This window comes from Myotis lucifugus, unplaced genomic scaffold (assembly GCF_000147115.1).
Source record: "Myotis lucifugus unplaced genomic scaffold, Myoluc2.0 scaffold_47, whole genome shotgun sequence".
NCBI lineage: Eukaryota > Metazoa > Chordata > Mammalia > Chiroptera > Vespertilionidae > Myotis > Myotis lucifugus.
In genome coordinates, this window is record NW_005871095.1 from 1,737,961 (window position 1) to 1,758,884 (window position 20,924).

The window sequence follows — 20,924 nt, forward strand, 5'->3', positions numbered from 1 at the left end:
TTTCTTTTAAAACAAGTGTGGCTAAGAGCACAGCTCTGGAGTCAGATTGCCTGACTTTAAGTCCTTTAAATCCACTCATGAGCTATGTGACTGGGTGAATTACTTAAGTTTTTCTGGGCTTTAATCTTATCTCTAAAATGGGACTAAAAATAGTACCCTCTTCCAGGTATTGTCTCTTCTTCATAGGGTTTATATGAGGCTATATGAGTAATATTTATAAACTATTTAGAAGAGTACCAGTACTCAATAATATTAGCTATTAATTATTAATAATATTTAGTCTTTCTTCTCTCCATCTCTTTTTTTCTAAAGTTTTAGACCTTTTGATCTTAGGACCATCTTGAATGCCACCAGGGTACTTGTGGTGCACTTTGGGAAATACCATTCTGGCAAGAGCCATCTACACTCAGTGCTTTCCTTGCCACCTCCTTCCCATTCCCTCCATCCACTGTAGCTGCCTTCCACCTCTGTCAGACTCCTAAAGAGTCACTCGTGCCTTTTTCCATCTTCCTTTTCCTTGATCTTTCTTCAATGGATTAAATCTTAACTCTCAATTGAAACACCTCTCTGATTTACCTTCTTCCCTGGTTTTCCTCCTACCACTTCCTCTGCTCACTTTCTTCATTAGCTCCTCAAATGTAGAAAGTCCTTCAGGTCCTGCTTGGTTTCTTTTCACCCCACTCTACAGTCTCCATGAGTTACATTACTCTTCTGTTACTTTTATGATTAGATAAACATAAATTCCTAAGTCTGGATGTTCATTTATAACATCTGTCTTGAGTTATAGTTCCTTTGTTTTTGTTTTTTCTGGGCAATTCTAATCTATATTTCTGAGGGCCATCTCAGAGTCAACATTTCTAAAGCTAAACATAGGATTCTCCCCACCACACCTGGTTATCCTTTGCTGGCTAAAAACGGCCTATGCAGACTGCCAAGCTGCATCCAGCATCCTCTGAAAATACCTTCATGTGGATTCTCCCCTACAATGTCCTTTAAACCTATGTCTTTGTATTCTCACAGTCACAGTAATCATCCTCAGTGTCTCCACCTAAAAGATTTCAGTGACTTCCTCACTGGTTTCCCGACCTGCAGCTTCTGTTCCTCTTGTACCTGTTCTCTGCCTGTGGTTCACAAGCCAGTACCTGCATCAGAATCACCTTGAGGGCTTGTGAAGACAGAATGGCAGACCCACACCCACTTTCCGACTCAGTAGATCTGGGATGGGGCTGTAGACATTGCATTTCTGTAACGTGCCCAGGTGCCCAGGTGACGTTAATGCTGTTGGTCTAGGGACCACACTGTGAGAACTATTATTGTGTGCACTCCAACAGCATTATCTTTCGAAACCACAGATTGTCACAAATTAGTTAAGTAAATTATTTCATGCTTTTCTATTGTCTGCATAAACCCAACCTCTTTAGCATGACCATCAAGGTACTTCAAAAATTATAGTCCGGCTACTAGGTACATCTTCTCCTTGTTATTCTATTCTACCCTCTCACACTCATTTTTATCTGTCTTCAATGTTAGCCGAATTCGATCGTCATTTCTCAAACATGTGAATCTTTCATCTTTCATGTCTCTGTGCCAGCTGGGCATGGCCTTCTCTTCTTCACCTATAAAAATCCTATTTACACTTCACCACCCATATTACAAATCACCTCTAGGCACCTCTGGGTATCTCCCTTAATTCTTCCTATGACATTTTTTTACATCTCTTTTTCAATTTGACTTTTGTTATGATTGGGTCTGCTAGGTTATAACCTAGGTGAAGATTCATGTTTTATTCACCTGTGTTTATCTAGCACTTAACACAGTGAGCTCAGTGCAGAGGGACACACTGAGTGCCAGTTTCTTGTGAAATAAGGGCAGTTTTGTTATCATCAATAGGAAAGGGTTGTTATGCCACAGTCAATAGTGCTGAGAGACTTCACGAAGGACCCTCCCCAAAAATGTGTAGTCACTTTTGCTGCAACTGTTTTGCCAACACAAAAAGTTTTAACTCTGAACTGACTTCTAACTTTAATTCTTGAAAGCTGTAATCTTTGCGGATTCTTTCCTTGTTCAGTTTTGAAAGATTCATAACAAATATTCATCAAATGTTTCATACATCATTTGAGAATCAAACTGTACAATGGCTTAAATTTCAGGAAGATAATGTTATATATTTATAGAAATTACCTTAATGCTTTCCTTTCTTTCTTAATTAGGGAATTCCGAAATGACTTTCTAGAACTTCTCAGGAGACGCTTTGGTAAGCATTTTATGAATTGTGCACAGAAAACTTTCTGGTCTATAACCTGCTCAGGATCAACAGTTTCACATTTTGTTCTTAGGCACTAAGAGAGTTCACAACAACATTGTTTATAATGAGTATATCAGCCACCGAGAGCACATCCACATGAATGCCACTCAGTGGGAAACTCTGACTGACTTTACCAAGTGGCTGGGCAGAGAAGGTAAGAATGAGACATATTTGAATAATAGTTATGTGGCTCCATTTCAGGGAGAGAGAGTGTGTGTGTCATAGTTTCTATGTAAATTTATTGGAAAGAGGATGAGTGAGGTAATTTAAAAACTGTGGACCCTGGCTGGTATGGCTCGGTTGGAATCTCATCCCATTCACCAAAAGGTCGTGGGTTCGATTCCCGGTCAGGGCACATTCCCAGAGTGCAGATTCAATCCCCAGTCAGGGTGCATATGATGTTTCTCTCTCACGTTGATGTTTCTCTCCTCCCTTCCTCTCTCTCTCTCTCTCAAATCAATAAAAACATACAAAAAATTTTAAAACAAATAGAACAAAACAAAAAACTGTGGAGTCCTAGCTGATGTAGCTCAGTTGGTTAGAGCATCGTCCCATACAGTTAAGGGTTGAGGGTTCAATTCCAGTTCCAGGGTTCAATCCGGGTCGAGGGTTCAATTCAGGTCAGGGCAAGTAATGGAGGCAACTAATATTTCTCTCTCACATCGATGTTTCTCTCTCTCTTTTCCTCTCCTTTCCTCATATCCTTGGGTGAGGATTAAAAAACAAAATGGGGAGAGGAGCATAATATTCCAGGGTTGATTTTGTGTAGTACAATTAAATGTAAATGTCTGGAATCGCTCTTTTGACAGTGCCAAGTTTATCACTGAAGCAACTTCTCATTTATTTTATTTTATTTTTTAAAATATATTTTATTGATTTTTTTTACAGAGAGGAAGGGAGAGGGATAGAGAATCAGAAACATCGATGAGAGAGAAACATCGATTAGCTGCCTCCTGCACATCCCCTACTGGGGATGTGCCTGCAACCAAGGTACATGCCCTTGACCGTAATCGAACCTGGGACCCTTCAGTCCGCAGGCCGACGCTCTGGAATCGCTCTTTTGACAGTGCCAGTTAGGGCAGCAACTTCTCCTTTAGATTAAGAATCATTATCAATCCTCTTCCATTTTTGCCCCCATATTCATTTCACTTTAGGAAACTTCTTACCCCTCTTAAGGAGATTTTTAAAATGTATTGCTTTATTCATTTTTAATCTTATAGGATGAAAAGTTGGGGAGAAGAAAAGAGAAAGAAATTCTGTGTCAATGTACTACTTATTCAATGTTTTACTTATTCAGTGTGCTATTTTATTCCATTTTAGGGGAATAATTTCTACTTAGTTACATTAGCAAAATATCATTTACGCATTGGTTGTTAGACACACACAGTTGATTAATTACCAAGCAAGATAATACTTCTTTCATGTGTTTTCCTTGTTTAAATATGTTTCCTCAACCTAGGTGGCTAAAAATCAGAATAGTAATTTTTATGTTCAAAGACAGAGACTATTCCTGTTAACTATAAATATGGAAAATTCATGTACTGCATGAATTTCTATATTTGAATGAAGTGTAAAGAATGCAAAGATAGAACATTTATATTTACCTTCAGCTTTGATTATGTACAAATTTATGATGTCTTTGTTTTTTTTTTAAGGCTTGTGCAAAGTGGATGAGACACCTAAAGGCTGGTATATTCAGTATATAGACAGGGACCCGGAAACTATCCGCCGGCAACTGGAACTAGAGAAAAAGAAGAAGCAGGACCTTGATGATGAAGAAAAAACTGCTAAATTTATTGAAGAACAAGTGAGAAGAGGTCTGGAAGGGAAAGAACAGGTGGGCACAATATTATTGGGAGAGGCAATTGAAAGACAGCCAAAGAAGCAAAATTGCTTGTTTTGTTAAGTATTTTGTTAATATTGAATTGAGTTTTGTAGGTATTGTGCCTTAACTAGGAGGAGAAAGAGCATGGCTGAGTGTAAAAGCCTAGGTTTTGGAGTTGAGACAAACCTGGATCAATTCCTGACTTACTGACTTCACAATCTTAAGTAATTGTATAATCTTCTAAACCTCAGTGTTTGTAGCTCTCAAGAGAGGCAATAGTTAATGAGAAAGAAATAAGCAGATAATTTCTCCTGGTTGTAATTAATGCAGGGCTGGAGATAAACTGCGGGAGAGTAGGGGGTCAGAGCTTGCTCCAGCCTGGGGAGGATATAAAATATTTGAGGGTAGACACAATTCCTGGGTTGAGAAGTCTTAAGTAATGGGCAACACCCGAGTAAATGGGGGAGGGAGGGCAGGCATGGTGATGGTTCAGGGGTTAGAATAAGTAGATGAAGGCATTGATTTCAAAAATATTTATTGAGTACCGCCTATGTGCCAGGCACTCTTCTAGGCATGGGGTATACAACAGAGAACAAAAGATTAAAAAATCCTATAAAATAATTCTCAATTGGAGAATATTTACAATACATATGATTTCTTAATTAGGATCTTAATCATGTTAGAGTTGTGTCTTAGAGCTACATTGCAGCATAGGTAGCAAGTACTAATACAGGAGTATTGAATATTGATAGTAAATGCTCTGTAAACCAACCTTCAAATTTTTTTTTTCTCCCCAAGGAAGCCCCTGTTTTTACAGAATTAAGCAGAGAAAATGATGAAGAGAAAGGTAATCTTACTTCTTTTTCTTTTATTAATGTGGATGCTTTTGTATTGGTTCTGCTAAAAATTGGCATGTTTGGAAGCAAGATGCAATCTGTCAGGATTGCATTGTTCTCATCGATAAAATAAAAAGGCATTGCTGATGAATTGGGTGGGATGCCCTCAGCTACAAATAAAAACAAAACTGGCAAATAACAAATTAGCCTAAACAATAAGGAACTATTTTGTCATGTCAAGAGTTCCAGAGGTAGGGTAGTTCAGGATGCTGAACTACCAGCAGCTGGACACGAGGTGGCTGCTGGCACTTCCGGCCGTCATGTGCAGACTCAGCATTGTCCCGAGGATGACAGACAGAGCATCTCTCCAGGAGTTCCTTATGAGCAGATACTCCTCCTGCCAGTGGACTTCTTTTTGATGTCATTGGTCACATGTCCACCTCAAGAACAGTCATGGGGAAGGGAATGGGATTGTTTTGATTTATTTAGAACAAAAGAACCTTACTAATCACCCCCCAAGGGTCCCACCTTTTAATCCTGATGCCTTGGGCATTACGTTTTCAGCTAATTCAGGTATGAATTTTGGGAGATACAAACATTCAGATCATTGCATCCTTTGAGCCATGTTTGAGAGGTATGGGCGCCTAAACAGAATTGAATTTCTGTTAGTGAGGGGTGTGGGGGCAGAGGAGTAGAAAGGCAGTGCAGGCTGTCTGCTACAGCACTCGATCACGAAGGTCTTTCCCAGCCCTGTGAGCATCCATCCAGCATGTTATACAGGAATTTATGACCTCTGGATGGGAGCATTCCAGCTCTCATTTATTCAAAATGCCCATGGAAAACAACAAAAACAAAATGCCCGTGCATTTATATGTGGATATATGTGGCATCTTATCTGATAATTTTTATTATCATTTTCCTGAAATATGGAATACCAATTTTTCTCTCCTAGTGGCATTTAATTTGAATAAAGGAGCAAGTAGTTCGACAGCAACATCTTCCAAGTCAAGGTGAGCTGCACGAACAGGTATCTTATAAATTGAGAATTTCTGTGAAATATTGATGACTACATTTTAAAAGCTGCAGTATTAAAAAAAAAAAAAAGTAAAACTGCAGTATTGTGAGTCTGGTTGTACTTTTTGTTTTTTGTTTGACGGTTGGTTTGTGTGTGTGTGTGTGTTGGGGGGATTAGCAGCTGTTTTTTGTTTTGTTTTTCTTACTTGCCTGTCATAAGATGACTGTCTTTTGAGGAAAGTGTTCTTTTGACTAAAGGCTTCGCATGGATAAACTATTACTTCTCCATGCATCCTCCCCACTTAATGGTTCCTCTGCTACTGCAGTATTGTTTATTTTTCTCTCATAGTCCACTTAGCAAGTTTAAATGTTAGCGAAGGTATACATTTTTTGCTTTACCTGCTGCGTTACAATTTTCTGAAAATAGAGGCTAAGTTATTGAGCCATCTCCTTGGTACCACCACCTAGTACTGTATAACTGCCCGAGTGGTCACTCAGTAAGAGTTGCCTTCTCTTCTAAATGGCATAGTACAGGCAGGAGTCCACAAACTTTTCTGCAAAGGGCCACATAGTGAATACTTTAGTCACTGTTGGTCATATATGTCTTTGCCACAACCATTTAACTCTGCTGTCAAACATAGGCAGTATGTAAACGATTGAGAATGCTGTGTTCCAGTAACATCGTATTTGTAAAAATAGGCTGCAGGCTGGATTTGGTCCTCAGGCTGTAGTTTGCCAAACTCTGATATAGCATGTAGTCAGGTACTTCTCACTTTTTAAAAAATATATATATTTTACTGATTTTTTTTACAGAGAGGAAGGGAGAGGGATAGAGAGTTAGAAACATCGATTAGCTGCCTCCTGCACACCCCCTACTGGGGATGTGCTCGCAACCAAGGTACATGCCCTTGACCGGAATTGAACCTGGGACCCTTCAGTCCGCAGGCCAACACTCTATCCACTGAGCCAAACTGGTTAGGGCCTTCTCACTTTTCATGTTCTTTTCTAATTATATATTCTTTTACCAAATATCCACTATTTGTGATATGCAATGCATTCAGTTTGGTTAAAGAGGTTAATAAGCTAAATATAAGAGAAGATGTTCAGGAAGGTACCAGGATATATGTGGAGTTAGTTTTAAACTGTATTTTACATGTTGTGTTTTTAAGGCTCTCAGTCTTTTGGGGGAAGAGTGGCATTAATTTATAGGCTAGTGCCTACTTGGCATGACTAAAGTGGCTAGGAGAATTGAAGGAAATGGACTGGCTGAGTCAGCAATGTATAACTGCTTCAGAATGGCTTGCCAAATGTCTTAGCTTTAATCAAAATATTTCAGAATTAACACCTACATTAGGTATCATGAAGAAGTTGGTTGAATTCTGTATATGATACATCTGAAAATTCTTTTTAAAATATTGATATGACCTGGAAGAAAGACTTGAATATATCATAACATACATGTCACGTGGTTTTGGACCCTTCTGTATTTTTCTGCATTCTCGTTTATTATTTGTTATACCTAAGTGTAGATGAAGGTAAAGGTTGGTCCCAGTGGTGCCCAAATTCATCACCCTTATATTAGTTTTCTATGACTGTGGTAATAAATTACCACAAACTAGGTGGCTTGAAACAGTGGAAATCTCTTTTCTCTGAAGGTCAGAATTCTGAAATCAAGGTATCTGCAGGGCTGTGCTCCCCCAGGTGCCCTGGAGGGGAATCAGCTTCTGGTGGCTACTTGTGTTCTTTGGCTTGTGGCTTCATCCCTCTTGTCTTCATGACCAGAGTCTTTAAATTTCTCTTTGCTTTATCTTCATGTCACCTTCTGGGTGTGTGAGAGATCTTCCTCTGTTTCCCTCTTAAAAGAATGTTCAAATGCTGTCTTTAAATGCTTTAAATTTTTTAAAAATAAAACAAATGATGGGAAATAATTCTATTATACTTTTTAGTCATCACACTTATTATCTCCACCATAGCTTTGTGCAAATATTTATCTCTTTCATCTTTTGTAAATATGACATATTAAAGAATTAGATTGGTAAGATTCATTTAGTCAGCAAAACTTAATTGAGCACCTATCTTATATGAGTCACATCATAGTTACTGCTACATTACAGGGGGGAAAATTTATACATATGGTCCCTCCCTACTATGAATGAGGGGTCATATGTACAAATGATTATAATACATGGTGGAGTGGGATGTATACCATAAAGTGCTATGGCATTTCAAAAAATGACAATTCAGGAAACCTCATGAATAATGGATCTCAAAGAATTTTAACAAATGGAGAAAAATGAAGAGATTATTGTTGGTATAAAAGAGGCATGTGAAAATTTGCAAAGGCATGCATGGCTCAGTTAATAGCAAATTGTTTACAATGGCCAGTGAGCATAAAAGTTAGAGTTGGTACTCTGGAGTCAGTGATGACAATTTTATATCAGCATTAAAAAAAATTAGAATTTACACTGTCAACTAGGAGGTCAGGCAATAAAAAAAAATATTTAAGTGACGTGTTAAGACCTTTGCTTTAAAAAATAGAGCTGACAATAATGTGTTAGACTTCTAGCAGTCATTTTACAAACATTTAATCCTTGCAATTGAGCTCAGAGTTGGGTCACATTATTATCCCCATTTATAGATGAGGAACAGGCTTAGAAAAGTTCATTACTCAAAGTTCTAGGAGTAATAGCCTCAAACCCTGATCTGCCTAACACTGAAGCCAGTGGTGTCATCACTCTGCTATTTTGGTTATATTGACAATTGCTGAAGGGGTGAGGAGAAGGTAGCAGGAGATAAAGACAGGAAAGGGTTACATGTTCTCCTGGTGCCTAGTCCTGTAAGGGATGCAGATGACTCCTTCATTGCTTCCACTGATCTGTTATAAATGAACTAGAGGCCCGGTGCATGAAATCTGTGCAGGGGGGGGGGGGGAGGGTTCCCCCCTCAGCCCAGCCTGCACCCTCTCAGGGATCCCTCTTACAATCCAGGACCGCTGGCTCCTAACTGCTCACCTGTCTGCCTGCCTAATTGCCCCTAACTGGCACCCCTGCCACCCTTAACCTCCTCTGCCTGCCAACCTGATTGCCCCTAACTGCGCCCCCCCCCCCCCCCCCCGGGGGGGGGGGGGCCCCCCAAAAGCCCCCCGGGGCAGGGGGGGGCCCCCCCCCAGGCCCCCCTTGGGGGGGTGGGGGCCCCCTCACTGCCCTCCCTGCCTGCCTTGGTGCCCCCCCCAAACCCCGTTTCGGTCGTTTGGTCGCCCCTCACTGCCCCCCCTGCCGGCCTTTTCGCCCCACTCAGCCTGTTCGGCTGTCCGTTCGGTTGTTTTGGATGTGACGGCCCCTGGCTCTTTATATATATAGATTATGTAACAGATTTCTTCTGTTATTTATTCTGCACATTCTAAAGTCTTTCTCTGTGTATAGATTTTGTTAACAAGCACGGTTCTTCTTGTCAGTTCTTTGGGACCAAGTGCATTGAAGGTAATAGAGGCCACAGCATCAGTGAAACGGAAAGAACCTTCCCATAGCTCAGCTCAATCAAAAGAAAAGAAGAAAAAGAAGTCTGCACTGGATGAAATCATGGAGGTACAGTTGATGAACTGCCCGTTCACTCTCTAAAATATATATTTTATTGATTTTTTACAGAGAGGAAGGGAGAGGGATAGAGAGTTAGAAACATCGTTGAGAGAGAAACATTGATCAGCTGCCTCCTGCACACCCCCTACTGGGGATGTGCCTGCAACAAAGGTACATGCCCTTGACCAGAATTGAACCCGGGACCCTTCAGTCCGAAGGCCGACGCTCTATCGGATAGAGTCTATCCACTGAGCCAAACTGGTTAGAGCCCATTCACTCTTTAGCATTAGAGGAATGATGCAGTTTAAACCAAGGAAACTTAAATAGTTTCACCATTGTTAGATTACTATAAAGTTAAAAAATGTGCACATGCTAGGTTAGGAAAAAGGAGCCTAGATGCAGTTTCACTGGAATAGAATTAGAACTCCCCACAAGGTTTAGTTTCTTGTTGCAAGTGTTGTCTTCAGAACTCTCCATGCAATTATGGTCTGTGGAATTCAAAGAGAAGGACTTCAGTGGTAATGGAAGCTAGACGTGAAAGCTCTGTTTCCCTTCTGTGGCTGTGAAATTGGCATCCTCCAGGGATTCTCCCACCAACCTTTGCTCTCCTGTTGTCTTAACTTCCACTTGTCGCCTATTAGCAAGGAAAAAGCTGTGACATACCTGCTTTTAATTTGATTTAACCTGATGGCTAAGTTTATGTGATGAGCCATTGAAAACTTAACACTATCTGGATCTAGGGCCATACTTTTTACCTGGGTTCTAGAGCGATTCTGCAGAAAGTTCTTAATATACTCCTAAATATTCCTTTTTCCCTTCTAATACATAACCTTACCTTCTCAATAAATGTATGAAATAAGTGGAAAAAGAAGAGGAAGAAATAGAATAAATGGATACAAGAAGCAGATTTTTCCTTCCTGTAATATTTCCTCTGGGCTCTCCATCCCTTTTCTTCATTTATGAAGGTCTAGGAGGTTACTCTTGAGTCTTCCCTGTTACTGAGTCCTCACACAATGAGGAGCAGTCTGAAAAGCTTAAAGTATAGCATAAGATGTGTACACTCTGAGATGTCATCATTCCATCATTCAACAAATACTGATTGCTGTTCACTAGCTAGGCATTATGTGAAGTCATGGGTCTGTAGAATACGGATAAAAACCCAGTATCTGTGTGTCATCGAGCTTTCATTCTAGTGAGGGAGATATTCCATGAACAAGTGAGCAATAAATAAGTAATTACATACAAAATACTAAGTCCTGAGGAGGTCTGAGCGGCAAGAGTGGGGAGAGAGCTTGTGCTATGACAGGAAAGAGCTCTAAGTCAGTCATTGGAAGAAATGTCCCACATGGCTGCAGCTTGTGAACACAAGAGGAGTAGTCTTTGAGGTTAGAGAGAAAAGTAGTGGGAACATCAGAGAAGTCGTATAGGCTATGACAGAGAATTTTTAAATTTAATTCAAAGGAAAAAATAGAAAGCCAGATCTACCTGCTTTGAATATAATACATGCTAAATTTAGAATATTTTTTGTTTAAATTGGAAACTTGGAGGAATTGAAATGAGGTTCATAATCAACCAAAGAAAACATTATTCAGTCCACTAGAAGTTGGTACTTAGGATTCTAACTTTAAACAGTTGAGAAAGAAAAGGGCATGATATACTAGTAAAGCCATAATGGCCGGTAGGCCTTTTGTTCTTACTTTTTTTTTTTAACTCTTTATTGTTTAAAGTATTATATAAGTCTCCTTTTTCCCCCATTGACCTCTTCCCAGCCGCCCCCACCCCCCAGTACATGCCCTCTCCCCCTGCCCCCCTGCCCCTTCCTGCCCCCCCTTCCTCACACGGTCTGTGTCCATTGGCTATGCTCATAAGCATGCATACAAGTCCTTTGGTTGATCTCTTAGCCCCTCAACCCCCACCTTTCCTCATAGGGGGGAAAGTCCGTTTGATGCTTCAATGACTTTGGTTCTGTTTTTGCTCCACAGTTTATGTTGTTCATTATATTCCACTAATGGGGGCGATCATATGAAAATTATCTTTCTTGGGCGGAGTTATTTCACATAGCAGAATGTTTTCCAGTTTCATCAATGTGCCCAAATGGAAGGAACTTCTTTTTTATACAGCAAGTATTCCATTGGTAGAAGACCCAAGTTTTCTAACACTCATCTGCTGATGGGCACTTAGGCTGTTTCCAAATCTTAGCTATGGAATTGTGCTGCTATGAACATAGGGGTGCATATATCCGTTCTGATTGGTGTTTCTGTTTGTTTTCTTGGGATATATTCCTAGAAGTGGGATGACTGGGTCAAATGGAAGTTCCATTTTTAATTTTTTGAGGAAATGCCATACTGTTCTCCACAGTGGCTGCACCAGTCTGCATTCCCACTAGCAGTGTAAGAGGGTTCCTTTTTCTCCACATCCTCTCCAGCACTTGTTGTTGTTGATTTGTTGATGATAGCCATTCTGACTGGTGTGAGATGGTACCTCGGTTTGATTTGCATCTCTCGGATGATTAGTGACTTTCAGCATGTTTTCATATGTCTCTTGTCCTTCTGTATTGTCCTTTTTTGAAAAGTGTCTATTTAGGCCCTTTGCCCATTTTTTGATTGGATTGTTTATCTTCCTTTTGCTAAGTTGTAGGAGTTCCTATAAATTTTGGAGATTAAACCCTTATCTGAGATAACATTGGCAAATGTGTTCTCCCATGCAATGAGCTTTCTTGTTGTTTTGTTGATGGTTTCTTTTGCTGTGCAGAGGCCTTTTATTTTGATGTAGACCCATTTGTTTATTTTCTCCTAAATTTCCATTGCCCTAGGAGCTGTGTCAGTAAAGATATTGCTACAACATATGTTTATTTTGCTACCCATGGCTTCTTCTAAGATTTTTATGGTTTCCCATCTTACATTTAAGTCCTTTACCCATTTTGAGTTTATTTTTGTGTATGGTGTAAGTTGGTGATCTAGTTTCATTTTTCTGCATGTATCTGTCCAATTTTCCCAACACCATTTATTGAAGAGACTGTCTTGACTCCATTGTATGCTCTTGCCTCCTTTGTCAAATATTAATTGAGCATAATGGCTTGGGTCGATTTCTGGGTTCTCTGTTCTGTTCCATTGGTCTATATATCTGTTCTTGTGCCAGTACCAGGCAGTTTTGAGAACAGTGGCTTTGTAGTATAGCTTGATATCTGGTATTATGATCCCTCCAACTTTGTTCTTCTTTCTCAAGATTGCTGCGCTATTCAGGGTCTTTTTTAACTCCATATGAATTTTTGGAGAGTTTGTACTAGGTCTTTGAAACATGCCGTTGGTATTTTAATGGGGATTGCATTGAATCTATAGATTGCTTTGGGTAGTATGGACATTTTAATGATGCTGACTCTACCAATCCATGAACATGATATATTCTTCCATTTGTTTATGTCTTCCTCTATCTCTTTTTTCAGCATCCTGTAATTTTCTGAGTACAGGTCCTTTACCTCCTTCGTTAAATTTATTCCTAGGTATCTTAATTTTTTTGTTGCAATGGTAAATGGGATTTTTTTTTTAGTTTCTCTTCCTGTGAGTTCATTATTGGTGTATAAAAAAAGCCATAGATTTCTGGGTGTTAATTTGTATCCTGCTACATTGCCGAATTCATTTGTTAAGTCTAGTAGTTTTTTGTTGGAGTCTTTGGAGTTTTCTATGTACAATATCATGTCATCTGCGAATAATGACAATTTTACTTCTTTTCCAATTTGGATGCCTTTTATTTCTTCTTGTCTGATCGCAATGGCTAATACTTCCAGTACTAGGTCGAACAGGAATGGTGAAAGCGGGCATCCCTGTCTTGTTCCTGTTCTTAGGGGAAATGGTTTTAGTTTTCGCCCATTGAGTATGATGTTGGCTGTGGGTTTGTCATATAAGACTTTTGTTATATTGAGGTATGATCCCTTTATTCCCACTTTGCTGAGAGTTTTTATCAGGAAAGGGTGCTGGATTTTGTCAAGTGCCTTTTCTGCATCAATTGATATGGTTATGTGATTTTTTCCTCTCAATTTGTTTATGTGATGTATCACGTTTATTGATTTCTGGATATTGTAGCAGCCTTGCATCCCTGGAATAAATCCCACTTGGTCATGGTGTATGATCTTTCTAATGTACCAGTAATGCTGTATCTGATTTGCTAAAATTTTGTTGAGGATTTTAGCATCTGTCTTCATCAGGGATATTGGCCTGTAATTCTCTTTCTCTATAGTGTCTTTATCTGGTTTTGGAATTAGGGTGATGCTGGCTTCATAGAAAGAACTAAGAAGTGTGCCTTCCTCTTGAATTTTTTGGTATAGTCTGAGTAGGATAGGTTTTAGTTCTTCTTTGAATATTTGGTAAAACTCCCCTGTGAAGCCGCCTGGCCCCGGGCTTTTGTTTGCTAGGAGTTTTTTGATGACTACTTCTATTTCCTCCTTTGTTATTAGCCTGTTGAGATTTTTTTATTCTTCTTGATTGAGTTTTGGAAGGTTGTGTTTTTCTAGGAATATGTCCATTTCCTCTAGGTTGTTTAGTTTGTTGGAATAGAGTAGTTCATAGTATTTTTTTACAATCCTTTGTATTTCTGTAGGGTCTGTTGTTATTTCACCTCTTTCATTTCGGATTTTGTTTATTTGGGTCCTCTCTCTTTGTTTCTTGGTGAGCCTGGCTAGAGGTTCGTCTGTTTTGTTTATCCTTTCAACTCTTGGTTTCATTGATCTTGTATTGTGTTTTTGTGTGTGTGTGTGTGTTTTTTGTCTCTATGTCATTTATTTCTGCTCTGATCTTTAATATCTCCTTCCTTCTGCTCACTCTGAGCTTCTCTTGTTGCTCTCTTTCTAATTCTTTAAGTTGTGAAGTTAGATAATTTATTACCAGTTTTTCTTGTTTTTTGAGGTAGGCCTGTAATGCTATGAACATCCCTCTCAGGACTGCTTTCACTGTGTCCCATAGGTTTTGGATTGTTGTGTTTTCATTGTCATTCATTTCCAGGATGTTTTTAATTTCTTCTTTGATCTATTTGGTAACCCTATCATTGTTTAATAGCATGCTATTCAACCTCCAAGTGTTTGAATTTTTTTGTGTGTGGTTTTTTTTTTTTTGTAGTTGATTTCTAATATTATGCCATTGTGGTCTGAGAAGATGCTTGATATGATTTCAGTCTTCTTGAATTTGGAGAGACTTTGCCTGTGATCCAATATGTGGTCTGTCTTTGAAAATGTCCCATGTACACTTAAGAAACATGTATATTCTGTAGCTTTGGGTGAAATGTTCTGAAGATGTCAAGTCCATCTAATCTAGTGAGTCACTTAGGATTGCTGTTTCTTTACTGATTTTTTTTGTCTAGAGGATTTATCTAGTGATGTCAGTGGGGTATTAAAGTCCCCTACTATGATTGTATCACTGTCAATCTCTCCCTTGTTACCTTCCAGAAGTTTTTTTATGGATTTGGGTGCTCCTGCATTGGGTGCATATATATTTACCAGAGTCATATCCTCTTGTTGTATCAGTCCCTTAAGTATTATGAAGTAGGCCTTTTGTTCTTTCCATCACACTTTTATGTACATCTCTCTTGATTGTATGTTTCTTCCCCTCCATTTACAAGCTTTATTTTCGTTATCAAATAGAGAAGCTCCTTTTTACCGTAAGACTGTGTACCTAACCATGCTGTGTTAAATTGGTCTATAAGTGTTTTTGCAGCATGAAAACATTGCCTGTTTTCTAGTTCATGACAGTCACATGGGAGGAAGCAGGGGAAGGGCAGTACTGTAGAGCTGTCAGATTGCCTTGCAATATTGCCTAAGCAGAGGTTGCTTGTGTCTATTTTCTTGGTCAATTGGGAGCTTTATGACATATTATTTTTAAACCAAGGTGTGTGTTTTTTGTTTGTTTTTATATTTTTATTGATTTCAGAGAGGAAGGAAGAGGGAGAGAGAAATAGAAACATCGATGAGAGAGAATCATCGATTGGCTGCCTCCTGCACGCCCCCCACTGGGGATCAAGCCCACAACCCGGGCACATGCCCCTGACTGGAATCGAACCTGGGACCCCTCAGTCCGCAGGCTGACGCTCCATCCACCGAGCCAAACCGGCCAGGGCTAAACCAAGTTTTTAAAAAAGATCAAAACTAATTGTAAAAACATGTTACATGCAAATTACATTATTGATCTTCTGAAAAGTATGTGTTTTCTGTTGTTCTTTTGCTAAATAGAATGTTATTCATACAAATTGAGGATTTTAAAGAGATTTTTTTAATAATTGTCTTGTGTGTTCTACAGATTGAAGAGGAAAAGAAAAGAGCTGCCCGAACAGACTACTGGCTACAACCTGTACGTATTCAGTTGGAGTGTCTTAAGTTCTAAATGTAATTTCAAGTGAATGATTTAAGTAGTATTTGGTATAAATGACTAAATTTCTCAACTGTATATAAACTACATAGATAGATATAACTTCAGTAAGTTTTGTTTCTATTTGATCTTTAATTATTGGTTGCACCTGTATTGGAGGGTTACTTCATTGTTTATTAGGCTGGTAATATTCCTTGAGTTTAATGCCAAACTTGTTTATGGCACCTTGAATTTAAGCCTGGAATTATTTTCCATTTTTGCCATAAGGCAAAAGATTGTAGTTTCAGAAATGGAATTAAATAGAATTGTAAATGCAAAAGTACTTGTTTTCAACTTACATCTTATTGAACTTAGGATACCCATTTACGTACTTTATACAAAAATAAAAAGGTTTTAATTTTACAAGGAAAGACTTGTATTTTGTTGCTTATTATTGCTTATTATTTTAAGATAATTTTATAACAATTTGTAAACATTTGAATAATTTTTAAATTATTATTGATTGATGCTCTGTTTTCAACTTACTGAGATGTGGAGTTCCCATAAACCCTTCAGAGTGCCTTCGTTATTCTTAAAGAAGTTGGTTTGGTCAATAACAGGAGAGTGAAAAGTACTGTGCTATTTAGAGAATTTCTGATTTGAAAAATAAGAGTAGTAATAACCTCAGAGGTCAAGAAGTTCAAAGTTCTGATTCAAATCTTCATAGTCATTGTCTCACTAGCTTGGAAATAATTTAGCTTCCATGATTTACTTTATATTTGTATATAATGGAAAACATTTCTACCTTAGGATCACATGACAGATGATGAAATAAGTCAATACAAAAATACTGTTAAATATAAAATACTTATTTTAGATAAATTATTTTAGTTAATTCTCATATAAGCCCTATAAGGTAATTATTGTTATTCCAATTTTGTAGGTGAGGAAACTGAGGCATAAAGTATTTGAGTAATTTCCTCAGGGTCATTTAGGAAGTGGTGAGCCAGGATTTTCCTGGCAATCTGATTCAGTGGGTTGTATTCTCAACTAGTAAATAGTACTGCTTCCTGGAAAACTTTAGTCACCCTGACTTTGTCTCTGAGTAGAATTTGGGTCAAGATTATTAGTAAAGGAAGGACATGTAGGGAAGAGACCATCCATAAATTATATTAGTTTCCCCTGTTAAAGTAGCTAGCATTTGAACACTTATGAAAATGTAATCAAGAATTGTGATTAAATGCCCTTGCTGGTTTGGCTCAGTAGATAGAACATCAGCCTGTGGACTGAAGGTCCCAGGTCCAATTCCAGTTAAGGGCACGTGCCTGGGTTGCAGGCTCAATCCCCAGTATGGGGCATGCAGGAGACAGCCAATCAATGATTCTCTCTCATCATTGATTCTGTCTTTCTATCCCTCTCCCTTTCTCTCTGAAATCAATAAAAATGTGTTGTTTTTTTTAAAGAATTGTGATTAAAGCAGTAGTTAATTCTTAACCATGAGTGATTAAGAAAGTTTTTATCCTATGCTTACAATACCTCTGTCTCTATAATAGCAAACATCATACAACAGTTTATTACATGTACTTGTCCTCTGGACACAGAAACTTAGGCTACAGTAAGCCATGGGATTTCAAAATACACCTGATTCAGTACTCCCACCATCCAGTGTCCTGGTGTGAAATGCACATTTTCACTAACCTCCCAGGTGAATCTTATATGTACCCTTCATTAAGAACCATTGTTTTAAAGGAAAAAGAAAACAAACTAAAAGAAAAAGGCAAAACATTCCAAATTTTACTTAGTCTAAAAATTCTCTTCCTATTGACAAAACTTAAAATTAAATTTTATTTTCTGTTGTTAATTTTCTCATATTGTAAATTATTGAGCTTTTCTGCATAGTTCCTTTTACAGAGTGTTACATTAAAAATGAGAATGATTCAGTGTGTTTCTTATTTTGCAAAGGGCATTATGTTTATTAAAATAGCTAGCAGTCCACAGAGATAGATTGGAGAACTTCATTTTTTGAACTCAGAAAAGAAAGGTTTTGAACAGATCTATTGCGAGCAAGTGTCGTTAAGTCCAATGATGTAATGAACTGTCTTTAAATGAAGGCCTTAGAGATTTAGATTTAGCCCAGAAGTCCTCTGGCTGAATCAGAGAAGCTGTTTTGATGCTTTTTGGTTTCATTTAGAAAGTCTTAGTAAAACAAAAGCTTAAGAGTCTTCTCTCTTTTTCGTTTTTTCCCCCTCTCAAGTCTTCTCTCTTTTTCTTATTTTTTTCAAGTCTTCTCTTAAACATGTTTATCATCCCCCAAGGTCCTTACTGAATTTTTGTTCATACAGTTTTTAGTATGGTTTAGTGAAGTACTCATGACCATCTACAGGGGTGGGGAACGTCTGGGCCTGCAGGCCATATAAGTCCTGAGAAATTAAGTAAGGCCAAGGCATTACAGTGAGTAATTAAATGTTTGACTCAAATATAGCAGGTAATTTTTTTTAAATATATTTTATTGATTTTTACAGAGAGGAAGGGAGAGAGATAGATAGTTAGAAACATCGATGGGAGAGAAACATCGATCAGCTGCCTCCTGCACATCTCCCACTGGGGATGTGCCCGCAACCCAGGTACATGCCCTTGACCGGAATCGAACCTGGGACCTTTCAGTCCCGCAGGCCGACGCTCTATCCACTGAGCCAAACCGGTTTCGGCAGGTTAATTTTTAAGTTGATAATTTTGTATAGCCCTCGAATGATGTTATAAATATCCAATGGCCCTTCACAGAAAAAAAGGTTCCCCACCCCTGATCTAGTACCTCTGTTATTGTTAATTGAAGTAGCAAATGTAGAATTACTGTAGTGAATATAGCAATAAGTTAGATGGTTTAATTTCCATTATCAGCCATTACACAGCTAATCCACATCAGGAAACAACAATGAAGAAGCAAACTCTGAATGCATTAATATTAAATAAACCCAGGTTTCTCTCACATTTGAGAATTAGACCAGTACTTTTAGCTGGAGCTAATGTTGGAGGTATCTCATCTGTATCAAAAATTGAAAGCAACATAATGAGAAAAGAACACTGTAGACCAGGGGTCCTCAAACTACGGCCCGCTGGCCACATGCGGCCCGCTGAAAACATTTATCTGGCCCGCCGGGTGTTTTTGCCGCCGCTGTGTGCATAGGAATTTGTTCATAGTTTTTTTTTAAACTATAGTCCGGCCCTCCAACGGTCTGAGGGACAGTGAACTGGCCCCCTGTTTAAAAAGTTTGAGGACCCCTGCTGTAGACAGTGTCGTGTCCTGAGGATTCCCAGTGAGACTCTTGCCGTCTGCACTTCTATCAATAGTGAATACCACAGTATAACATCCTTAACACTTTTCACTTCCTTAAGTGGATAGAGAGAAAGAAGCTGTTTATGAAGGACATGAGTTAAAAGAGTTGAGGTTTATAGATAAAAGTCCTAGATTTCAAGAAATCTTTACTATGGAAATCAGCCATTAGATATATATTTTTCCTCTTGGTAGCTGTATTTAATAAAAAGAGAAAGAAGGAATGAAAGATTACTAAGGAAGTGCCATTGTTGGGAAGGCTTACAACTCCAAATTTTATTATTTAGCAGAGCAGTCACATTTTATGATGATTTTTGGTGAACAGTTTAAAATGAAGGAGTGAAGCAGAAAAATAATTTGTCTTTCCTTTTTTGTTATTTTTAGGAAATAATTGTGAAAATTATAACCAAAAGACTTGGAGAGAAATATCACAAGAAAAAAGGCATTGTTAAGGTAAGAACATGAAGTTAAAAATGAAATTTGTGAAAGGAGTTGTGGGTGACTGAGTAAATCCATTTTGATACTCCTTAAAAATCAATTCCTAGTAGCAGAAAGCAAATGTCTAAGGTACTTGACGGTTCTATAAAAGGAAAGATGAATTCATAATCATTGGAGAAATAATTCATTTTCAACCATTGTTTATACTTAATCTCTGTTTGCTTTCTTACTGGAGCAAATAGTATGTATCAGATCCCATTGGCACCTGTTAGACTCAGTGTGCACACCTTGCTAGTCAGAAAAATGCATTCTCTTTGATGATGATGGGCAATATAATTGTGCCCCCAGAGTTCCAAGGAGTCCTCTCGTGTGTTTTGCCCTAAGAGAGTATCTTTTGACTGCTCTAGGATTTTAAAACTTAATAATCAACATTCCAGTCCTTTCTTCCCTTTTGTTTTTCCTAAATATAGCTCATTTCAGCACCCAGCCTGTGCATGCATAAATTGCCCTTCCACTGTCCTTGAAGCTAGGTGAAATTATCCCTCTCACTATATTTCTTAAAATCTTATTCTGAGATCACCAGTTTTTATTCTTTCCAGATGAAAACCTTAACCTAAGCTTTGAATTGAATTCTTTATTAAGAACCATAGACTAAGAAATAGTAAATGGTTTCTAGAAAATAGTGTTGTTTATAGAAGGAATTACTCTTTTGATTGGAATTTCATTTCTTTTTATTTTATTTCTGTGGTTGTATTTTTTTAAATTTGTGTTCCACATATCTCTTCTATTATAAAAGTGTTGATTTTACATGACAGGAAGTAATTGACAAATATACAGCTGTTGTAAAGATGATTGACTCTGGAGACAAGCTGAAACTTGACCAGACTCATTTAGAAACAGTAATTCCAGCACCAGGTAAATCTTTTTGCAGACTATTTAATGCATATGCCATCGACATGAGTGATTCTGTTCATTAAACCAGTTTTTTGATATTACTTGATAGTTATAGATACAAGTTTCCTTTTTAGAAATATTATATAACTGCTAACATATATAACTATATAACTGATCCTGTTTGACTTGGTGATATGGTAGTTTTCCAGTTTTCTGAGAAAGCTTTTTGTATCATGAACAAGTTTTCCCTTCCTGGATTTTTTTTTTCCCCCAGAAGCAAAACACAGACATATCTAAGAGAAATTTGAATCATAATAAGAGTTATCCTATACTAGGAGGCGCGAGTGCACAAAAAATTTGTGCCACTCCGGGGGGGG

The 20,924-nt window shown here is 38.2% G+C and overlaps 1 protein-coding gene across 2 annotated transcripts in view; it reads left to right on the forward strand.

Moving 5' to 3' along the window:
* Positions 1-20,924, forward strand: part of KIN (Kin17 DNA and RNA binding protein) — a 33,229-nt gene that overhangs the window by 4,082 nt on the left and 8,223 nt on the right. Inside the window, exons 3-11 of one of the 2 annotated variants that reach the window (XM_006088405.3) lie at positions 2,211-2,254; positions 2,337-2,459; positions 3,961-4,142; positions 4,929-4,977; positions 5,919-5,976; positions 9,435-9,564; positions 15,837-15,887; positions 19,600-19,668; positions 20,469-20,568. In XM_006088405.3, coding sequence (XP_006088467.1) covers positions 2,211-2,254; positions 2,337-2,459; positions 3,961-4,142; positions 4,929-4,977; positions 5,919-5,976; positions 9,435-9,564; positions 15,837-15,887; positions 19,600-19,668; positions 20,469-20,568 — 806 coding nt within the window. The remainder of the gene's footprint in view (positions 1-2,210; positions 2,255-2,336; positions 2,460-3,960; positions 4,143-4,928; positions 4,978-5,918; positions 5,977-9,434; positions 9,565-15,836; positions 15,888-19,599; positions 19,669-20,468; positions 20,569-20,924) is intronic. The other variant, XM_023753555.1, reaches the window with a different exon arrangement.